General features: G+C 41.5%; 1 protein-coding gene across 12 annotated transcripts in view; it reads left to right on the top strand.

Moving 5' to 3' along the window:
* The window catches only part of USP3 (ubiquitin specific peptidase 3), a 97,463-nt gene that overhangs the window by 52,085 nt on the left and 24,285 nt on the right, over positions 1–21,093 (top strand). For 2 of the 12 annotated variants that reach the window (XM_083850899.1, XM_083850897.1), the window contains exon 7: positions 4,087–4,413. The exons of 7 other annotated variants lie outside the window; for them this stretch is intronic. Coding sequence is in view for 2 of the 5 variants with exons in the window: in XM_083850888.1 (XP_083707014.1) it covers positions 5,498–5,588 (91 nt within the window). In the remaining 3 variants the exon portion in view is untranslated. Of the gene's footprint in view, positions 1–4,086; positions 4,414–5,274; positions 5,589–6,070; positions 6,239–13,684; positions 17,328–21,093 lie in introns of those variants that run through there. 3 more of the 12 variants (XM_083850888.1, XM_083850895.1, XM_083850890.1) reach the window with 3 other exon arrangements.

Genomic DNA, 21,093 nt, shown 5'->3' with positions numbered 1-21,093 from the left:
GATTTCAACCCCATCATCTGAGAGATGAAGTTGTAACAGGCTTCCCACTTTTTGCTTTCACACTTAGCATTCACTGTTGTAAGCCGCAAGATTATGTTGGAGGCACTGTTTGCCTCCTGCAGAAGAGCGTCCATTCTGGAGGACTCTATCATCTCAAAGTACCCTTTCCAAAATGTCCACTAGCGACTGGATTTTGCAGGCATGTTCAGCAATGGGAAAATTAAATCTCTTACACCAGGTCTCGTGGGTTACCACATTGTTGTCAAGGCTCAGAAAGTGCTTCATCTCTTTGGGCAAACACAAACCATGGAAAAGGACACTTTTTTTTTTTTTGTCCTGATTGTTGTAGCACATTAACAAACTGCCCCTTTGGCCCACTTGGACTCATTTGCTTAATGGAGAGGAAAGCAACCTTTTAATGTCATTTGAAAGAAACACATAAACGCAGATTGTAGGCTAGCCCCAGTTCAAGTCAGTAGAATTGCTCCAGTGTATGCTGTCTGGGGAATCTGACCAGTAGTTCTGCTTGTCTGAAGGAACATCCTTCTGGAGAAACATGTGTACATGTACAATGTATGCATGAATATACATATATGTATGTGTATGTGCCTACACAGTCCAGACCACATGGATCCTGTTGATAGTATGCAGTTTCTTTGGCAAGTTTCTTTCTTTTCTGTGCGTTTTAGGAAACATAACTGCTCTGTAGGTATACGTACTTCATCTGGACTTGAGAGAAAAACAATCTTCTGCTCCAATGCAATCTGTATCAGCCTAATTCAATCATACTGCTATAGTAAACGTTATTCCCCACAAGAAACGACTCATTCAGAAATGAGGGTTCCCTCCTCAGCACTGGGAAGAACCATTAATCCTATGGAAGCAGAAGTTCAGGTAATTTCTTCCAGTGATGGTGCTGAATGAAGATCCTTTCCGTTCTGTAGCAAGACCTGGTACTTTTTCACAATATTTTGTGCCACACTGCCCCCTCAAGGTATGTGCGCAGAAGTGGTGTGGACATGCTTCAAAGGGAGTCATCCCTGTCTCTTTATGCTTTAATGTTATGTTCCAAATATTGTTACAGATGCTTACTCTGGATATTTGCCTAGTTTTAACATTTTGTCTTTCATCTATGGCAGCCCTGCCTTTTTGAGAAAAATCCTTAACTGTGTAAAGGGATTCACTTGTGGTGTTACGATCAAATACTGAAAAAGTGCATGACCTTTATTTTCAGTTTTTTTCATTGCATGTGTAGGCAATGGAAATAGATCTGTTAATGCAACAACATGCTGCCAGAAATGTGTTTGTGGTATTTCTTGTGCTGTGGTTTACAGATGCAGCTAAGCTTCTGTCCACCGCACAGATGGCATCTCTTAGTGCTGCTAGGCCAGCCTTTAATAAACGTTTTATTAAACTGAGACCCAGTATTATGACCTCCCCATATCCTGATGCTTTCTACTGATCTTTTCCAGGCCATTTGTCTGCCTTAGAGTTGCAGCCACACTGAGTAAAGAATTCATTTCCTTGTAGGTTTCTGTATTGTCCCCATTGCTGTCACCGTATCTGAATGTTTCACTTGTACACCTTGGGGAATATAGGGAACTATATGCTAATTGGATCTGATACACAGAGAGGTGCAAGTGCAATCTATCGTGGTTCTACTAGGTCTGGATGGGCACTTAGTGTTTTCAGAGTGCTTACGGCTTTATATGTTCAGAGCCAGAGGTCTGCTAATATCTTTTTCAGCTATGAGAGTTCAGTGCACCTGCCAATCTCATTCCATATGTGCTCAGTTTACCACTTAGAAAAGAAGCAGCATGCTGGGGGACAGGATATTATTTCTACCTTTATGCATTTAATCTAGAAATTTTAGCTGGATGTGTAGCCTTGGAGTTAGGAAGACTAACTTGTACAGTGTCACACAAGAATTTTCCGGCAAAGACAAATTGTAGTTCTTCAGGTTAGCATTCATTCCACTCCTCCTGTGTCCTCCTTTCCCCATTCCATACACTCCAGTTTCTACAGCAAACAAGGAAGTCGTCCAGGGCAACAATCTGCTTCACTTGATTCACTGTGTGATGTCCATCTAGTGATCTTGAAAGAAGACAAGCTCACATGGAAATTTATGCTATTGCATCATTAGACCATATCATAGTACATACGCAGGTTAATATTTTCAAATATTTAAGACGAAAGATTTTGTTCCTGAGAAGTACTGCAGAATTAAAGAACACTCCAGGCAAACTTACCCACTGTAAATAGTAGGTATACACACAGGATACAATTTAGGGCCAAATTCCTCAGTTGCTCTCAGATGGAGCCTATAGCATAGGTGGATGTCTACATACAACCCACAAGAGGAGACCGTGTGGAATTTCTCTCTAGCAGTAGAATTGATAATGTAAATTTCTAATTCACAATGCTGATTCACAGACCCCTGTTATGCAGTGATTTGCACCCATTATGAGCATGCCTGTAGGAATTATCTTAACTATCGTCTAAATTAGACTGCTCTGAGGAAGGATGGGAGCAAGAGATGGGACTCCAGTTCCAAATTAAGTGGTTTGTTCTCAAGAACTCTCATTGAAAAGGCAAACTGAAAAGGAAAATTATACCTGGAGCTTCTAGTTAAGTTTTCCTTGGCATCGGAAAAATGTGGGCTTCCCCATTTGCCATAGGCATGGCAACTAAAATGAAGAAACATGCAAATGTTTGGGCAAAATTACACTGTTTAAGGTGCTTCACTGTAAGGTTGTCAACCAGCAAATGAAAGGAGGAATAAAACTCCATTATTGTCTTGCAAAGGAACGAGGTGTCACAGCATGTATGGTTTTGGCTCCTAAGTGTGGATCATAGACTTAGAAGATGAAGGGCCTATCTTGCTAAGTTGACACCTTCTTATTTAGAGAAGTTATAACTTAGGTGTCTTTCATTCCAGGAAACGCTGTGCTTAGCAGAGCTATGCAGCCCTTGCTGACCTCCCTGCAGTTCCAAGCACCTTTTGTTCTTTTGTTACAGGGATCTTAATAATTCCATGGCAGGGGAGAAAGGAGATTTTTCTTTGTGCATAATATTGCAAGCTGAATAGTCACATCTTACAGTAAATGTAATAGAGATGGTGAAAGACCTCTTAAATTAAACCGAAGCCATGTTTTTTTTCTTTGAGAAGTTTGCAGCTTTTTGGAGTAAAAGAGGAATTGTTAGAGCAAGCAGTCTGTTGTGCCTGAATCTCCAGACATTTTTGAGAATGTTTCTCTTCCATAGTCCCCCATGTTTGTTGGTTTTGCTACAGTGGATCACGGCTTTTCATCTTCATCTTTTCTGAAAGATCCTACTAGCTGCTTTTTCAGAAATGGTAACATTCTTGCACAGCCACTACCCCATTCAGTCTGTTACTCTAAGTCCACTGGGTCCTTGGGGAAACAAGATGAAACATAAGGCCACACAGGGGCCCCTTCCTCTTGACTCTTAACTCTTTCTTTGTCGTGGCCCAGAACAAGCGACGGGCAATGTGGAAATGTAGTTCCCTTTCCTCAGGACAATAGAAGGGAGCAGTTTTCTACCTGGCTTAGAGAACATGACTAACGTTATTGCCACTTCATGTCAAAAGTGTATGCTTGCTGGATCTTTTATGACGGCACAATACAGCAGTGCAAGGCACCAGGTGTCTAGGGAGATACCTGCAAAAAATGAAGCCCCAGGAAAAGGAAAACTTGGCCTTCTTATATTCAGGAGGGGCAGGAAAAGAGGATCTATTATGCCTTGCCAGAAGATATTTCCAACATGGCTACGCTAACAAGAACTGTTGTAATACAATGTGTTGTAGCTCTACTGATTTTAATACACTGACTTTTGTGGAGCTATCAATAATTCCTGCAGGCAGGGGTCCAACTCCAGTGCCCACGCAAGGCTGTACTGTTCCATTGCGCCAGACCCTGCTTCTGTTTACTTACGCAAGGAGTAGGTTCTCCTTTCCAGGTATAGTGTATCAACCATAAAAACATGAAGGGGAGTGCTAAACTGGAAGTAGATCATTACAAGTATTTAACTATGTTTATTTTACCATATTTAATCCTTGTTAACCAGGGCCTTACTTTTGGAAGACTAAATACCCTGCTAACATAATCCACGCAGTGAGATAAGAACCGCCTGTTTTGGTTAAACTCTGCTTGCACAATACTACTGACAGAAGGCCAAGTCCGGCTGCTACCGAGGGAAAAATGATCAGGCCAGATCCAGCTGAGGTTTTTCTCTTGGTTTGTGTGTGGGGAGGGGTGGGGCACGACAAGAGCATTCAACACACGCCTTGTTTGGGAAAGGCAGAAAGCAACTACGGGCAATCTGCTTTAATTTAACACGTGTCTTCTTTATACAGACTGGAGAAAAAAACAGAGGGCAGAAAAGAATCGAAAGGTACATAAATATGCTAACCATTTCTTGGTCTTTGAGCTTGTATAAGTAATTCAGATGTATATCAAAGTTGTGTTATATGCATTTTTAAATCTGTCCTTCTCCCACTTCTTTTTTTGCTCTACTCATGCCTTATTTATTAGGAAAATATACAAATACATGCTTTTTGTAGAACCTGCAAAACATATGTTGGGACTGGTATTGACTGACTGATCAAACGGGGCAATTTTGAAGGACAGGGGCACATTAAGGAAGCTCTGGGGTTTTGTGTAAAGGTAACATTTGCTGCTGCCTAATTCAGTTTGCTGTCTCTGAACTAATTCTGCTTCTGAATGCTCAGCTAGAGAAACAAACTAACTGCAGTTAGTGAATGCTGAGCGGTTTCCTTTGCCGTGGAAAATCGGATCTTCCCTGATCTGAGCTTCTCCCCGGTGTAAGCAGGGTAGAACTTTATTTTTCACCTTGGTTATGGCAAGAGAAGAGGAGCAAAGCCAAGGTGCAGCAGTCACAACGGAGATTAAAACATCCCTGCTGCTTGAGGTGTTGCAGGGGAGGATTATGCTTGCTCCGTTTGCAAAGGAGCCGGCTATCTCAGTGCTGGCCCAGCGACAGCACGCCCCTGGCCGAGCCCCAGAGCTGTTACCGAGCAGGGCCGGAGAAAGCGGCACCGCCCGCGCTCCCGCTACCCCTTGCAGGCAGTCCCGTGGCGGCGGGGCCAGGCAGCGCTGCAAAAAGCGCGGGCTGCGCTGCACCGCGGGCTGCGCGGGCGGGAGGCGCGCACCAGCAGCAGCCGCGGGCCCCGTGCACGCGCGCACCCCCCTCGGGAGCAGCGGGAGGAGGAGAAGGGCGCGGCCCCGCCCCGCCCGGCGGCGCGGAAAGCCCGGCGGGCGGAGCCGCGGACGGGAGCTCGGCTCCTCGGAAAGCCCGGCGGGAGGCGGGGAGAGGGAGCCGCCGGGCTTCGCGGACGGGAGGCTGGCTGCCCGCAAAGCCCGGCGCGCGGATCGCGGCCTCGTCCCTAAGATGGCTGTTGTGCGCGGGGCGCCGCCGCTGTAGCGCCGCGAGGAGCCGCCCGCCGCGCCTCGCCGCCATGGAGTGCCCGCACCTCGGCTCCAGCGTCTGCATCGCGCCCGACTCGGCCAAGTTCCCGCAGGGCTCGCCCTCCTCCTGGTGCTGCAGCGGTGAGTGCGCCCGGCCCGGCCCGACCCGAGGCGGCCCCGGGCCCTCACGCGGCGGCCGAGCGCCCTCAGCGCGGCCCGGCCCGGCCCGGCCCCGCCGCCCCTTTGTTCCCCGCGGGCCCGGCCCCGAGCCCCCCCGGGCGGCTGCCGCGTGTCTCGGCCGCGGGGGCCGGGATCGGGGCCGGGATCGGGGCCGGGCAGCCCGCTCGGGGCCGCCTCCCCCCGGCGCGGAGGAATGCGGAGCGCGGCCCCTCCGCCCCTTTGTTCGCTGCCCGGCCCGGGGGCAGCCTGGCCGCGGGAAGGGGGGGCCGGCGGCCGCCGCGGGTTCGGTGCGGCCGATAAACCGACCCCGGGCTGCGGGGGCTGGACGTGTGTGTGGAGCGGGGTCGGGGCTGGCAGGCGGCGCGCTGCGCCCTCCCCGGCGGCCGAGCGTCGGCAGCGGGGCAGCGGGCCGGAGCCCCTCGGCGGGCCGGGCCGGTCCCTGGCGCAGTAGCGGTGCCGGCAGCCGCCGCGGCCGTGCCTCGCTCTTAAGCGCTGCCGGGCGCGTCGTGCTGTCTGCTCCCTGCAAAGTAGCCGCTTCCGAGGTGTTTCCAGTTTGGCCTTCAAATAGATCGTTGCACACATGTAACCCGCGATGTTAGCTGTCATGTTCGGTACGTTTTGGTCTGTTTTAACTGTGTCGTGCGTAGTTACGCTCAGCGCTGAAGTACGTGCAGGCGAGTGCACGCAACCAAGTGCTTAACGTGGCCAGTAGGCCCCATTCCGAGCAGCATGACCTGGTGTGTCTGCGGGCATTGCACAGAAACTCTCTTTTGGGAGCAACACACAAAGGAACACTGAAACGTTGGTTACGTTTTAAGGTGTTCCTATTTTTAAAGAGAAGATAGTTGTCCTTTGTCTAGCCGTATCAATGCTTTAGTGTGGGAAAAGTGCTGCTTACTGGAGTTCTTCCCTAATTGCAGTTTCCTGGAGCCAAGGTGTGGTAGCGCTGCTGCTTCCTTTGGCAGAACCAGTTATTTTACTCTGTAATGCTTTTGATTTTAGAGGGAGTAAGCTTTACAGTGGAATAATATGAAGAAATGATTAGAGGGAAAGAAGGAGTACAGGAAAAGTTGGTTTTTGTAATGTTTGGTTACTGAAAAAAATTCTTGGCTAGCAGTGTAACTCTCTAAGTCCATCTGTTATCTTTAGGCTATCATGGGTAAGCAAAGTTGTCATCCAGAAACATATGGTAGTAAGGAACCACCCTAAAAACAAGCTAGATAAACTTACAAAAACTAAAAATATAGGTTCAGGTATTAATATAACTTTTCAGCTTCAAAAATGAGCCAGTGTACAGCTACAGGATCCTGTTAGGCATGCTTCTAAGTGAAGCAATTAAAGCAAATTTTTCGTTGTCAGTCAGAGGTGTTTCAGTTGATTTATTACAGTTGGGAGGCAGGAAGGAGAGGTGATGGACACTTTGGGAAACCAAAGGGATTAATAATGATGCAGTATTTAGGGGAGTGTCTCCACTTGCTATGCTTTTTAATAAAATTAAGTCAGTCAAACAGTGTTTGCATAGCTAACTATTGGGTAAGGAAAATGTAGGTATGTTGCATTTAAGACATTCCAATGAGCAAACAGCAGGCTGTCGACAACATAAAGTGAATGAAAAATGTTATTAAAAATGAATTTTGTGTTCCTGTTAGTCTAGTACAATGTAATGCATTCCTTCTCAGTTACAGTACTAACGCATGCTTACTGTTACATTAGCTTCCTGATGGTGTGTAGAGTACAGTCTTTGTTGCCTGTGCTTATTTTAGTGAGATAAACTTCTAAAGGTGTGTAATACTGGTTTCTGTCAGTTCACAATATGTACAATTTCTCATTTGCTGGTTTTGCTGCAACTTGGTAACATACAATTATATAAAGAAAGTGACATACAAATTAGTATCTTGTCAAAATTTAGTGCATTTCCTATTGCCTTTGATGCTGTTTTCTAAGATTCTGTGAACTTGGTTCTTTCTGTTGGTGTTGTTGCCTCCGTTGGAGAAAAATATTTAAAGGTAATTTTCTGCAGTATGTAATTATAAGGCATCTATCATCTGCTGCATTGTCTTAAAATGACTCAGAACCTGTAGTCAGTCCTGTTTGGAGTTACGGCTGACCTTTCCAGAAAAGGAGAGCGAGCAAGGGTACTGATACAGGAAGCTTTCTGGCAGCCACGTGACCTGCCAGTGATAGCAAAACATTACAGAAGAACAGGTTGGAGAGCGAGGTCGTAGTTCAGACTGCCAGTGGCTATTTTTGTCATTATCTTGGCTATCTGTGGTTTGAGGACCTGGAATCGTCACACTGACTGAGTGACACGTGCTGGTGAATTACCATTTCCTTTCCTCTTCAAAAGCTTGATGGCAACAGTAACTTCAATATGGACACACTGTTGAATGTTGTGGAGATGCACTGTTGTACAATGGAAGGGTGTTGCATTTGAAGCTGGTATTCTGATGTTAGCTTTACTGAAGTTAGGGAATTGAGTAGAGGAGCACGTGCGCCTACCTGAATTGCTCTTTTGGCCTAAATCAGCTCTCCTAGAAGCTACCTGGTGGAGTTGTTACGGAGGTTTTGTGATGAAGGAAGACTCTTGGAGAACAATAAGAGGAAGCACCAATCACAAGTGTGCTGATCTGAGTGTGAATGGTTTTGCTCCAGATTAAAGAGTAATGGTCAATTGTTCATTTTAATTCATCTTAGAACTTCTATGATGTTACTAGTATATACTTAGGAAGTTTAAGCACCTCTCTTTGGAGGATGGCATATTTTCCCCTGAGTATTTAATCCCGTCAACAGTGCTCTGTACAGTAAGCAATACAGAAAGAAGCATGCATTTGCTCTGAAGAGCTTCAAGGCTGTCAAAAAGGAGCACAGAATGCCTTTTTGGAGATGCAGAGGCAAATCCTTTGTTGTTGTCCTCATAATTGGACATTTAACAGGAGAGGAGATGAATGTATAACATAGAAATTGTACAGAAACTGAAAATTGCTTTTAATCAGTGTTGTCACATGTAATACTGCATGCAGATGTCTGCTAATTCCAATTGCAGTGCAGTCTTTCCATGCACTTTAATTTCTGAAATTTCTGCTGAAGTTGGAAGCAGAGTAGCTGGAGGCGTTGGCAAGACTGTAGAGTGTCACAGAATTTGTCTGATGCGCCACACCTTTGGTGCTGTTGTGCAAATGGTGTAATTATGAAAAGTACTCTGGAGCAGCTCAGATGTGGTATTTCTCAACAACTTTTCATAGACTCGTGAAACCACAGGGAGGTAGGCCTCACCTAAGTAAGATTGCAATCTTCTAAGCACACTTGTGCAAGTCTAGAGAATTTTGCCAACTCTTTTCCTGCGTGGTCGAGGCGAACTCGCTGATTGTTCGATGGAGAATTTCAAGGTACTTCTTTAGAAGAACAACTGCAGACATAGGTTTATGTCTGCTGAAACAGAGATCCAGTGAATTATTTTTCCAGGGGAATTGTGCTTTTGAAATATGCTTATAATGTGTTTCAGATCACTGTCCGTCGAATACCTTTTATTTCGTAAGTAGCAAATTTTGTTAGATATCAAAGAGCAATTCTGGCTGTAGAGCGGTATTTCCTGCTAAAGCTAAATATATTTGCCTGACATCTGTTTCTTGGATTCTAATTTCTGTTGAATAAGAACTGTAATTTCACAGTTGGTCAGAAGCATACATTGTGGCATTTGCAAATGTCACTGGGACTATAAAAAAATACAGAAGAAAGCAAGCACTAGGAAGCTGTTTGAGGCCTAGTGAACAACGATTATGGTAGATATCTGCATGGTGAATTAGAACATTTTTTCTGTTTTTAAAGTAATTTACAAAAAGGCATTGTTAGTTCAGAATAACCTAAAATGTCACTGAATACTTTATGTATACATGAGAGCAAATGGTTTGGGCCGAGTGGGAGAACTTCTGAGAACGTGACTGTGCTGGGTCAGACTGCGTTTGATGTCCCCCACGTAAATCGGGTGCCCTGCTTTCTTTTTCTTGGGGCAGGCCCAGCATTCTGGCGGGCTGTTGGACGGCTGCTATCAGCGCCAAAACAAACATGCTGCAAAAGCACAGGTACACAGCCTTTAACCATCTCGACTTTCCTTTCCGTCTCAGCTCCTTGTTAGTGTTTCTCCTCCATCTCCACGAGTGTTTGTACTTTTCCTTTTTCATTTTAATTACTAGAGATCCTCGCTTCGTCTTTCTTTCTATTTTTAGTAGAACATGGGAGGATAGAGAACTCGCTGAAGGTGGAGAGGGGTAGGTAGGACCTTCTTCCTGTGACAAGTTATTTTCAGTTTGCAGAGTGTAGACTCAGGGTAAGCTCGTGGGCAGTGTGTAGACATAATACTCTGTTTGTGAGGGTTATTTCTCATTTTTTCCCATACCTGAAAAATCAATTCGACCAGGAAATTACCAGATTTATTATGAAATTTAAGGATAAAATAACTGTGTAAAAGTTAACTTTTTTTTTCTCAAGTCAAATTTTAAATTTGAGTGGCATTTCATCTATTTCTCAGGGTCAATGCAATGCAGTTATTAACTCTACAGACTTCATAGGCTGTTTTATCTCCTCAAATTCATACTTTTTTTTTAAGTAAAGTTTGTTGAGTTGGTTTGTATTGTTTTAGATTTGGTCTTGTTTTCATTAAAACTGTGAAATTTTTTTTTCCTATTTGAATCTGTTACTGACATATGAACTAACTAACCATGGAGGCAATAACTATTGTAGCCTATGTGATAGAGCATAGTGCTTTGGAACATGTTTTGTCAGAAGATGGATGTTTATTGAGGTGGGATAGGAATCTCAATTTCAGTCGCATAAGCTAGACCTAATTTTCCTTTTCACTATAGAAAAGAGGAGTCTTTGATTTCAAATACTTGGCATGTTTAAAGGCATATTTGAGTCAAAAAACGTTAAATTGATGGTGGTTAATATTTTCAAGTTTTCTTTTGAAAAAATTCTATTATACTCAAAAAAGTCACACTTCATCACAAAACATGAATGTCAGCTGATGAAAGAGACTGCTTCAGAGGGAGGTAGCAGTCAAACATCTAATATGTTGCTTTTCTTTAGAAACCCAGTCTCTAATCTTCATGCGTATTTTGAAGGATAAATTTACTTCTGAGTATTCCATATTATTTCATGATCTAACTAAACGCCAGTATTTTGAAATGACTCTTCAGAGTGCACCATATGGTAAGGAGACAGGGTGGTCTGAGGTGTTTTGGAAGTGGGATATATACGGCATACACACATACGCAGGACGGAGGCTTCTGTGTGGCAAACTCTTGACTTACCACAGGTTAGTTCAAATCTCATCACAGCTGGTTTAAATGTAATCAGGGTAATAATTTTCACCTGCCTTGCCAAGCCCTTCAAGATGTGCAGGTGTTTAACAAAAAATCAATATATTATTCTTACTCTGTTTTTTTTTTTTTGATAACTACGTGCATGGTTGTAAGGCGCTACGGCCGACAGTGTTGGAGTAGTGAGATTTTTGTTGCATTTGTGTCTGAGGTTCTTAGAGTGAAAGTTTCAGATGTGGTATTTGGAAGGAAATAAAGCTTTGAGGCATTTCTAACTCGGTCAGCGCTGCTCACTTTATTTAGTAACCTGTTCCTGTGTTGCTTTCTGTCCTGTTTTTAATAGATGTTCATCACTTAGGTGAAGAGCAGTTGAAGGCCACGCACAATTACGATAATCCATGGAGGTTTGAAAATGCAACTTCCTCAGAAATTTAGATCTGAAAAGTAGTTAAGGCTTTTCAGATATGTATTTTGAGATTATTGGAGGAAACAATTTTTACTGTAGGGTGGATTAGAATAATAACTGATAAAACATTCATTGCTTTATGGTATCCTTGTTAAGGGGGCAGCATAAGATTTTAAGTCCTTAATTTCCTTGATTATGCGAAGGCTTTTAAAATGTTGCTGACACTATTTGAATGTACTTAGCATTCAGCAGTCTTAACTGGTATGTCAAGGCAATGCTCTTTTTTTCCCCCTTTGGATTATCTATCTAATTTTGGATCTTGTAGATGTAGCTGTGAAATTGTTTTGACAGATTATTACCCATTTGGATCTAATCACAATAACCACAGGCAACCTGGCCAAATAAGGTGATTCTTCTGCAAGTTAGCTTTTTCCCCCTCAAAATACCGCCAGTAGACAGCTGTTTAATGTGAAAGCAACGTAATGCTGTCTGGCTGGGGGGTGGGGGTCCTCACCAAATCCAAACAGGTGGATACTGATTTTTCAAGGTCATTCATATGTACGTTATGTGGATGCTGTGTGAACGCAGGTGTCCACTTGTCTGTGTTAGGGTACAGGTGCATGTTCCCAAAATAGCTGTGGCCCTTCTGGATTTTTTTTAAACGTTTGGTTCATAAGTTTTTCAGTTGACAGTAGTTTTAGTTTTGTCCACTGCGCATTTGACTTCCTTTTTTTTTTTCTTTTGCTCAAAGGGATGATCAATAATGAGTCTTTTGCGTTGTACTGCAGAAATAGGCATTAAATATTGGTGCTACAAATGAGTAGATTAATAACTAGGATATATAAAGAAAGCAAGAAGCATTCTTGATGTCTTTCCCTTCTTTTCCCTCCTACTTCCATCTTGATTTTTTTTGGCCTGAGATTGATTGCTAAACGATTCAAGAAGATTCTTTTCCTTAAGGGTTTGAAAATTGTATTACACTGCTGGCTCTGCTCTGCCTTTTCTGGCAGCTGTCTGAAAATGCGTAATTCATTTCTGTCTTGCTCTAGCATAAAGATGGAATAACGTTTTTTTTTGCATTACTACTATAATGTAGAACAACATCTGTTTTCCTGTGAGAGCTAGCATTAAATTTTTAAATATATACGTATATATGTGTGTCTGTATTTAAATGTGGATGCCAATTAGTTATCAAAGTAGCTGATCCACTAAAAATTGGTTTTAGACTATTAGGGAAAAGTAGAGGTAATAGTTCTCATAAAAACTCTTTTGGTTATGATTGTTAAGGTAAAATAAACATGCTACTGGTGTGTTACTTTTTTTTTCCTTTTTTTTTTTTTCATAACGCACATTTTCTTACTGTTGCTTTCAGCTAGGATGTGATTTATATGGTATAGGCAGATAAATCAAGTGTTGACATTTGACTCGACATATGGAAAGACTACATAACTTAAATATACTGCATTACTGTAGCCTGAGCACTAACTTGGTCCTGTTTTATTGAGAAAGCCTCTATGCATATGATTGGGAGTGCTGAGGGACCTATTTTTTATTTTATTTTACCGTAACAGAGGAAGCACAGCATGCTCTGTGTCTTGCTGCTGTACATGATCTGAATTTTTTTTTTTTCTTGAGTTCGTTTAACCACTTCCTCGGAAGTGACGTGTCTGTTTACACTGATTGAAAAAAGTTTTCCTTACTTACCCGTATGCTTCTCCAGTACTGACTTAAGCATACGGGCAAATCAAAAAGCATACATTTTTCCACTTGCAAGTTTTTCAATGTGAAATTCTGGTTACATAATGAAAACTCTGAACTGTAAGTCAGTGTGTTTGAGTGGAAGTTGAGAGTTGAATTAAACGCAGAAAAAACTAATCACCTTGTTCTCTGACAAACATTCCTCAATGTTAGAAATGTGTTGGGGACTTCAGTGACCTGCTTTTCCTGTGAAAAATTGTTTACCTACCTATGTTTTGTATTCTCATTCAGCTGCTGTTCAGTATGTTTGAATTAGGTATGTTTTTCCATTGTATCAAAGTGGTTCACTGTAACCATCTGTGAAATTTCTTACATGAGACTGAGTAATGCTTTTATTTAGTGACAAGAAGTAGAAATACCACGTGTCATTATGCATGAGCACAAGTATTAGTTGATTTTGTAAGTTCACGGATTGTCACAAAATGACTCATTTGTTTTCTCTCTAAAAACATAATCTTTCTGGTTTTGGCTAGAAGACAGTGGCAGAAGAAACAGTTTCATTTTCCCACCATATCTTTAAGGTGAGGCTAGCAACCTTCTGTCATCTTCTGAGCTTGTTTGAATTCTTGTACATTTGGATGTGATTTTACTTAGGCTGTCTTGATACAGTTATGACTTCTATTCATTATGCATCTCTTTGTTACAAGGGTATGCAATGCTGAAAGAATGGTTAACATTTTTATATTGTTAGCAATGCCTACCAGAAATCTTGTTTCCTTGTAAATTCTCTTGCTTTGATTTAAATGTAATTTAAATTTAATCTTTTCTTGTTTTTTTCCTCAAGCATGTGGGTGTTAGCTGATTTAAAAACATTGTTTTAAATAGTCCAATTAAAAATAATCTCCCCTTCTGTCTGGTTTCATTTTGACTAAATCCTTTTTTTTTCTAAAACAGGCAATGGTGTCTATCAAACGAACCTTACCTAAAAGATTGTTGAACAGAAGAGTTACTTTCGTAGTACTAAATAGTTTAAAATACGATCAATCCATATATGAGCTTCTTGTAATGGGGCAGGTAGGATAGAAAGAAGAGTTTTATGTGAAATTAAGTTTGAAAACAAATAGGAATATTTTTTAAAACCTAAACAGTAAAACCAGCTGGCTTGTAAGTTCTAGTATGTTTCTTGTTTTCAAAGTCTATAATGTTCCTTTTTTATGCTTTTTCTTGTCTAGAATGGGGCTTTATCCTACTCGGACATTTGAAAAGTACTCTTGTAACACTTTCCTTTTTCAGTTGCTTGGTTTTCATTACTGTTACTCATCTGGAAGTGACTAGCCATAAGTTCTTAAAATGTGGAGCAGATACTTCTACCAGATGTGTATGCAGCTTAACCCTCCCCAGGCACCCCACAAAACCAACAACCATCGTCATTTAACTCAGCATTTAATTTCTGTAACCTACATATAGATTATACAATAATGTTAGCATTCTGCTGGGACTCTGTGCTTCTGTGTACATTAGTGCCTGTCTTGTCCTACGATTTTACCAATATGTATACTGATTTTGGTGTTATGGAACCCTTCTGAATGTAAACAGACACTAGTGTCGCATAGTAAGGCTTGCGTATATGTTCCTAGTAGCTGCCCTTTTAAGTACACGTTGCTTTCAAAAGAATGCAAAGTCAAAAAAATGGGAACACAATCAGCTGTGTTAGTAAATGTGTACTTGGTAGTAAGTAACTTATATTACTTCATTACTTATAACTTACATTACCCGTAATGGATATTTTTATGTGCTGCCTGTTAAAGTACTGGCTTACCTTGGAGGCCACCTGCATTTTTTAAGGCTTCTTTGCTTCTGCTGACAACGTGATTTTTGTCAGTGCCAAAGAGTCCTATTACGCACATATCCAGATTGGCTGTGGTCTTCACTGATGTTCTGGGATGAGTAGGCCTTCTAATTTTTGCTCTGAGAAGCTGTTTTATTTTGTATGCTGGTTTATAATAGAGCTGAGGGGTCAGAGAGCAAGGGTACACATGGCTCTGTAATGCTGTGATTTGAACAGTTCATTTTAAGTGGAAAATCTTTGGTTCCAGTCTCAATTTGAATGACTGAATGTTTCATCTGGTGGATTTTGAATGTAGAATGCACAGGTACTCATTGCTGCAGAGCCTGCAGCCTAGGTTAAAGCAGTAGGTGCTAGGCTGGCAAAACTCATGCTCTCTCTCTTCCATTGTCTCCCCAGACTGCTGAATAACTGCTTACTCATGCTAAATGCCATCTTCAACGGGAGAAATTGTCGGTGTTCCCTTAGTGCTTAGGAGCAATCTGGAGGGAAAATCTTCCAGGGGCAGGAGGTGTGCTTATTAAACATAGGCATTCACATCTTGAATGAAAGGGGATTGTGCATAGGAAACTCGTGTGATTCAATCACTCCTTGGAAAGTCATCATGGCTGCATCCAGAGGGAATTCCACTCAGTTCCAGGGGTGGGCAGAGCCTTGCTGAGACTCCAGCATGTAAGCCTTAAGGAGCACCACCCAACACCCTTGTCTCCTCGATGTTTCCCATGGGCTGATAACTTGAGCGCTTCCTTAGTTAGAATACTGGCTTTCATTGTTTCCTCTCTCAGATGCCTCATACTTATGTATTGCACAGGGGAAGTTAGAAGTAATTCAGAGCCATTTTGGCAAGTCACCCTAAAAGTTCTGTGTAGGGGGCTGAGTGTCGGGATGGCTTACCCTTGCTTTAAGTGGAATGACACAGATGCCTAAAGTGTTAGGTCTAGTGGGCTCAATGCTGACCTGGGCTGCTAAAATTCTTTTGGCAAATTATTTGATATCACTTTCTCCATTTTTCGTCTTTAAAATGGAAGTGAGTTCGTTGAGAAATGCTCTGAATCCTGTGACTGAAAAACTTCCTATTTGAGATGTTATTACTGAAGTAGCTTGCATTATTTTGGTTAAACTTTTGTGCAGTTTGTATTGCCTCCTCTTGCAGTAATTTCCCAGGATTTTTGGAAGCTTTTTAGCGTGATTTCTTAGGCCTGATGTGTCACAGACAGAAGCATCATGTTTCACAAAGTAGGGCTTTCACTCTTTGGTGTGTGAATTGTTGCTTCTTTTTTCTTCAGATGTTGTTAATGGAGGCTGCCCAGCTCTTTTTTGCAGTATTTGTCAGCTTGTTTCAGGAGCAAAACAGAACAATAAAGTCTTGCTATAAAATCTTAATTAGGGCAGTGAGAATGGGGTTAAAAGCATGGAGAAGGAAAAGCAAGTCTGTGTTTCTAGAATACTGAAAAGTATTCTTGTTTTTTGGGGGGAGATGCACATACATGCATCCATACACACAGGGTGTGTAGCTGTATATAACATATATATGTGTTTGTGACCAAGCGCATATGTTTCTGGGACAATTTGTTTAGCTTAACAACAGTATACCAGTGCAACCACAACTATGTATATATTGCTCCTTCTGCAGATGCTGACTGGAGTATCAGCGGCCTTTTTCTGTTTAGTTCATATCAGCATATCTGACCTATTTTCTGTCAATATAAACTGAACTGAAGAAAGGTCACTTAGACTAAAGATGTTTCTGGGCAGTCATTATGTTAGTGTAATGTAACCATATGATTATACAAGTAAGATTTTAGTGTTTGTACAGCTCCTTTGGAGAACAAAGTCCAGGCTATTTTGTAAAGGATGCAGAGAGTAGTGGAAATAGTTTAATGCCCCTAATCTCGTTTCCATTCAGCATGCTCTTAACAGAAGGACCAGAATACTGTTCTTACTGTGCTGATATTCTGTGGCCTTTTCCTTAGAGATGTAATAAAGGGCTATTTTAAACCTTGGATGTGAGCACAGGCCTGTATAGCGATGGCCTTGGGTCAGTTCTGCTGCCGTGACTGGCCAGTAGTAGGTTTGCAGTGATCGCATGGCTGCTCTGCTGCCAGGTTCTCGGTGGACACTGCATCTTGCAGGTTTCTTAACTTGGCTGCCTTACAGAAACGGCTTCCTGTTTGTCTGCTCTTCCTGCTTCATTTTTCTTTTGCAAGTTTCTAAATTATGCAGTGTGCTCTTTAAACAAAACTTAGTTTCATGGGTTGTTCGTATACCTCTACGTACTTGCAGCTTTCTCACAGTGGAAATGTGCAGCCTTGTTCTGTAAGGAATACAGCGTTTGCCAGGAGTGTTCTTGCTTCACGAGCCTGTGCTTGGAGTCTGTTTTCAATAAGGAAAGAAAAAGTCAAGATTCAGAAGTACATACTTGAGGGATCATGAGGGTAAGATGGGGTGGGGGGCCCTGTTACGAGAGGGCCAAACTGATTAGCTATGTCTTAGTCATTCTGCTTGATACAACGGCATGGACATTATTTGTTAGGATGGTTTGCAGGAAGTGAAAGCTGAAGGGACAGGGAGGGAGGGAGATCTGTAATGCTCCATAGTTACATATCAGTCTGTGTAGCGGTGTTTGATCTCTGGCTCTCTTGGGGATGATGGACTGATACTCTTCATTGCAGAGGGGTTTGTAGGCTGTATAACAAATGAGTATTCAGATTTCACTTGGATCATTCTGTAAAAGATGGTATTTTGCCTTGCTATTAGATGAGGAAAAATGTTTTTACACTTCTGAATAGCCTGATATTGATGTAAAGTGGCAAATGACTCACTGTTTCAGACAGCATTGTGGCACTGCAGATTTGTTTTCTCTTTTCTTTTGACATGTTAGTATTATCTTTGCCTAACCACTTGAAGCTATTCTAAAAATACAGTAATGTGGGACAGTTGGTAACCGTTGCAGCAGCACTTCAGCTTCAGCACAGAAAGCACCTGATGTACCTTGGCTTGTAGAGTACTAAATAAGGTGTAACGGATGCAGAACTTTTTTAATGTGGTTAAGATGTTTGTCAGACATAACAGTATTGAAAATTTGGGGTTGCTAATGTAATGCAGGCCTCTTTTTTAAATAGTACTACAAAAAATGACCCCCCACATCCTACTTTAAATACTGATGTCTGAGGGAAGTAAAGATATAAGGACCTGTACAAATAGGTTTGAGAGTCCTTCCTCATAATCCTTTGTAATTGCCTAACCTGAAAGCCCCAAATGTGCAAGTCTGTTTTAAGGGCGAAGTTCCAGGGCTGTGTGATGTGCTTTGAATTGAGAAGGGGTTTGATGTCAATATGCATCTTGTTTCTGATCTACTCTTAAGCCTATGTCTTCATGGCAGCACTACATTTGAAAAGAATAACCTGCACTTTCTTTACACATGAAGCCTAATTTAGATTATAAGCAGTTCAGGGCAGTGACTGTCCTTTTGCTGTGCTTTCCACAGGGCCTGTCTTGTTAGGGTCCTGAGGAACGGCTAAAGCTGCCAGCCTAATTTAGTTTATTAATAATAAGGAACAGACAGTAACTGCTTTAGAATCTGGATTGAGGAATACCTAGAGAGCTGAGCTGTAATGCAGGTATCTACTGAGCCAGCCTCAGAGAAATACAGAATGCAATCTTCAGAAACCTTAAAAAATGGAATTGTGTAATCCTCACAGAGCAGAGCAACCGTAGGTCACCAATTTAACAGTGGCTTCTGTGTTTAATCTTGGTGGGAGTCGCTTCCATGTTATTTGAGTCCTTTGTGGGAGGAGATGTTTGTGCAGAAGATAAACTACACAGTTCTAATGTGATGCAATTGGAGTAAAGTTCCTCCTAAAAGCTAAAACAAACAAATGAACCGTCTTTTCCTTTTCTCTGATACAGAGATGGAAAACTTTAGTGAACAATATTATTTGGCAGTGTGCAGAGTCTGTGGGCTTGTTTGCTGGCCTTGTGCAGAGCACTTAAACCTGGTGTGAACTCTGCAGAATGAATGCTACCTAAGTGTAATTTAACGCTTAATAAGCAATCAGTGTTAAAATTAAAATATGCAAATGTGAAATGATAAATGCCTGCTATATAGTGGAAATTAAATGTAATAGTTTGCATCCAGATTCTTTGGCTTACTGGTTGAGAACTGGTTCCACCCACAGATGATAACATAGTGAAAGCAAAGATATTATTTGCAAGATGGGAGATTTCTGCTGGAATTTTAGTCCTAGGAAGGCTGTCTCATGTTCCTGGCAAGGAAAATGTTGAATAATAGTAGTGTTTTCTTCATGCAGCACTTAAGCAACTCTTAAATATCACTCTATATTTAAGTACATGAATGGTTTTGGCTTCTGTTTCCTTCTGGTTAATTTTTTACATTTCAGTTTCTGTAATTCACGGAAATAAATTACTAGTCAAGCCAGACTAGTGATCCATTTTGCCCATGTATACCTGATGATGGCCATTTAATGTCTTCCCTTTCCCTTTGTCTTCTGTTTCCCAGTGTAGAATGTTGGTTTTCTGAATAAACTTTTGGTCAAATTTGACAAACTTCTTCCTCTTTTCTAACTCGAAGTGCAACACATGTAACTCTGCTGTGTATTGCAAGACTACCATCACAGTTGTGGGAATGATCAGCTTTAGAAATGGGAAAGCTTATTGCTGAAAAAAGAGCAATAGAAGATGGAGGCAGTGCGAGCAAATGTGTTTCTCAAGTAAAATAACTGCAGCAATTAAACCGTTCTGGAGTTTTCACCAAAGGGTTTAAAGTATCTGCTTCAAATAACACTTATGTGGAAATACTGCTGGTTTACAGTGCAGAAATATTTGTGCTTTTTTCCAGTGAACATAGTAAAACTCTTCTTCCATGGATTGGGGCTGTGAAGTGAAATACAACAATTTGTCATAATAAATAGAAACCAGAAAATAATTCTCTAAGAAGCAATGTTAGCTAGTTTATTTTTCCATCTGATTTAAATAAAAATGTCTAAAAAAGTATATTAGCTCTTTTAAATACCTGCGGTAGTAAGCTTTCTCCTGTTTAAAAATTGACACTCTTGCTTCTTACTTTTTATTAGCAGGTAATTTGGTAAAGAAACTTTTCTTGGTTTTGTTAGCTTAATTTTCTCTGATAGTCTTTGATCTTACCGGTTTCATGGGTACCATGGTTTGTAGCATGGTGAATCGACTTCTGAGTTTCACTAGCCGTCCCAAGTTGACCTGGTCAGGTGATGCTGCCCCAAAGCAGCTCCTGTGCATGCCTCAGTTTCCGCAGTTCATTTCTCTGAAGCATGCCTGCAGACAGGGAAGGCTGGTCTCTTCTCAAGCTTTTCTGCACTAAATAACAGTGCAAATAATTTGCATGTATGCTAGGACTTAATCCTCTTCTTTCTGTTCCTTCCTCATCCTGGCCTTACAGACCCTGGTGCTTCTGATGTTTTATTCTTCCTCTGTGACTCTTTTGATTGGCACTTACATATATGTGTAGACAAATCAGGTGGCATTGTACCCTCTTAATATTTTGGGGACAATCGAAGTTGTCTTTTTATTGTTGTTTTTTGGCCTTGCAGAAGTGCACTTAGCATTTTTCTTTCCTCTTCATATTAGCTGGGTATTTGAAAGTGCAATGAGATTTCTGTAAATTTTGTGGTAATGGATAGTCGTTAACAATTTTACTTCATTCAAATCTAAGCATTATATATCACAGCATCCCTCCTTCACTGACATGATCCAAATTGGAATTCCTCTAGAAATCGAGGAATCAGTATTGATTTAATTGTAGTTCCAAAATTGCTATTGTCTATAAAGATGTATATACTTCATCTTGAGTTGACTAATGGAAATGTTAATCTCCCTGACTGTTTCTCTGTATTCTGCCTACACAGATTATTTATTGTGTTTGTTTTGTTTCTAATCTGAATTTTAGAGACTTTGCTGCTCCGTTGGGGTGGGAGTCAGAATATCCAGTTCTTATGACTCCACCCTGGGATGGTGCTTCATCATTTTCTAGTATCTGCCTTTTTTTCCCCAGACCTTTTGCTTAAAAACATCCGTGTTTAATTTCAAAGTTAATTTTTCTAGACTACTTAGAAGACTTAACTGAGAACTGAGATAACATTACAGTTATTTTCTGATGTCTTAAATGGATTGCAAAGCATAGCACTGTATTACAGTTTAATCATTCAG

This window comes from Anser anser (genome assembly GCF_964211835.1).
Source record: "Anser anser genome assembly, chromosome: 10".
NCBI classification, from domain to species: Eukaryota; Metazoa; Chordata; class Aves; order Anseriformes; family Anatidae; genus Anser; species Anser anser.
The sequence above is the reverse complement of the archived record's forward strand: the minus strand, read 5'-3'. Positions and strand labels throughout refer to the sequence as shown.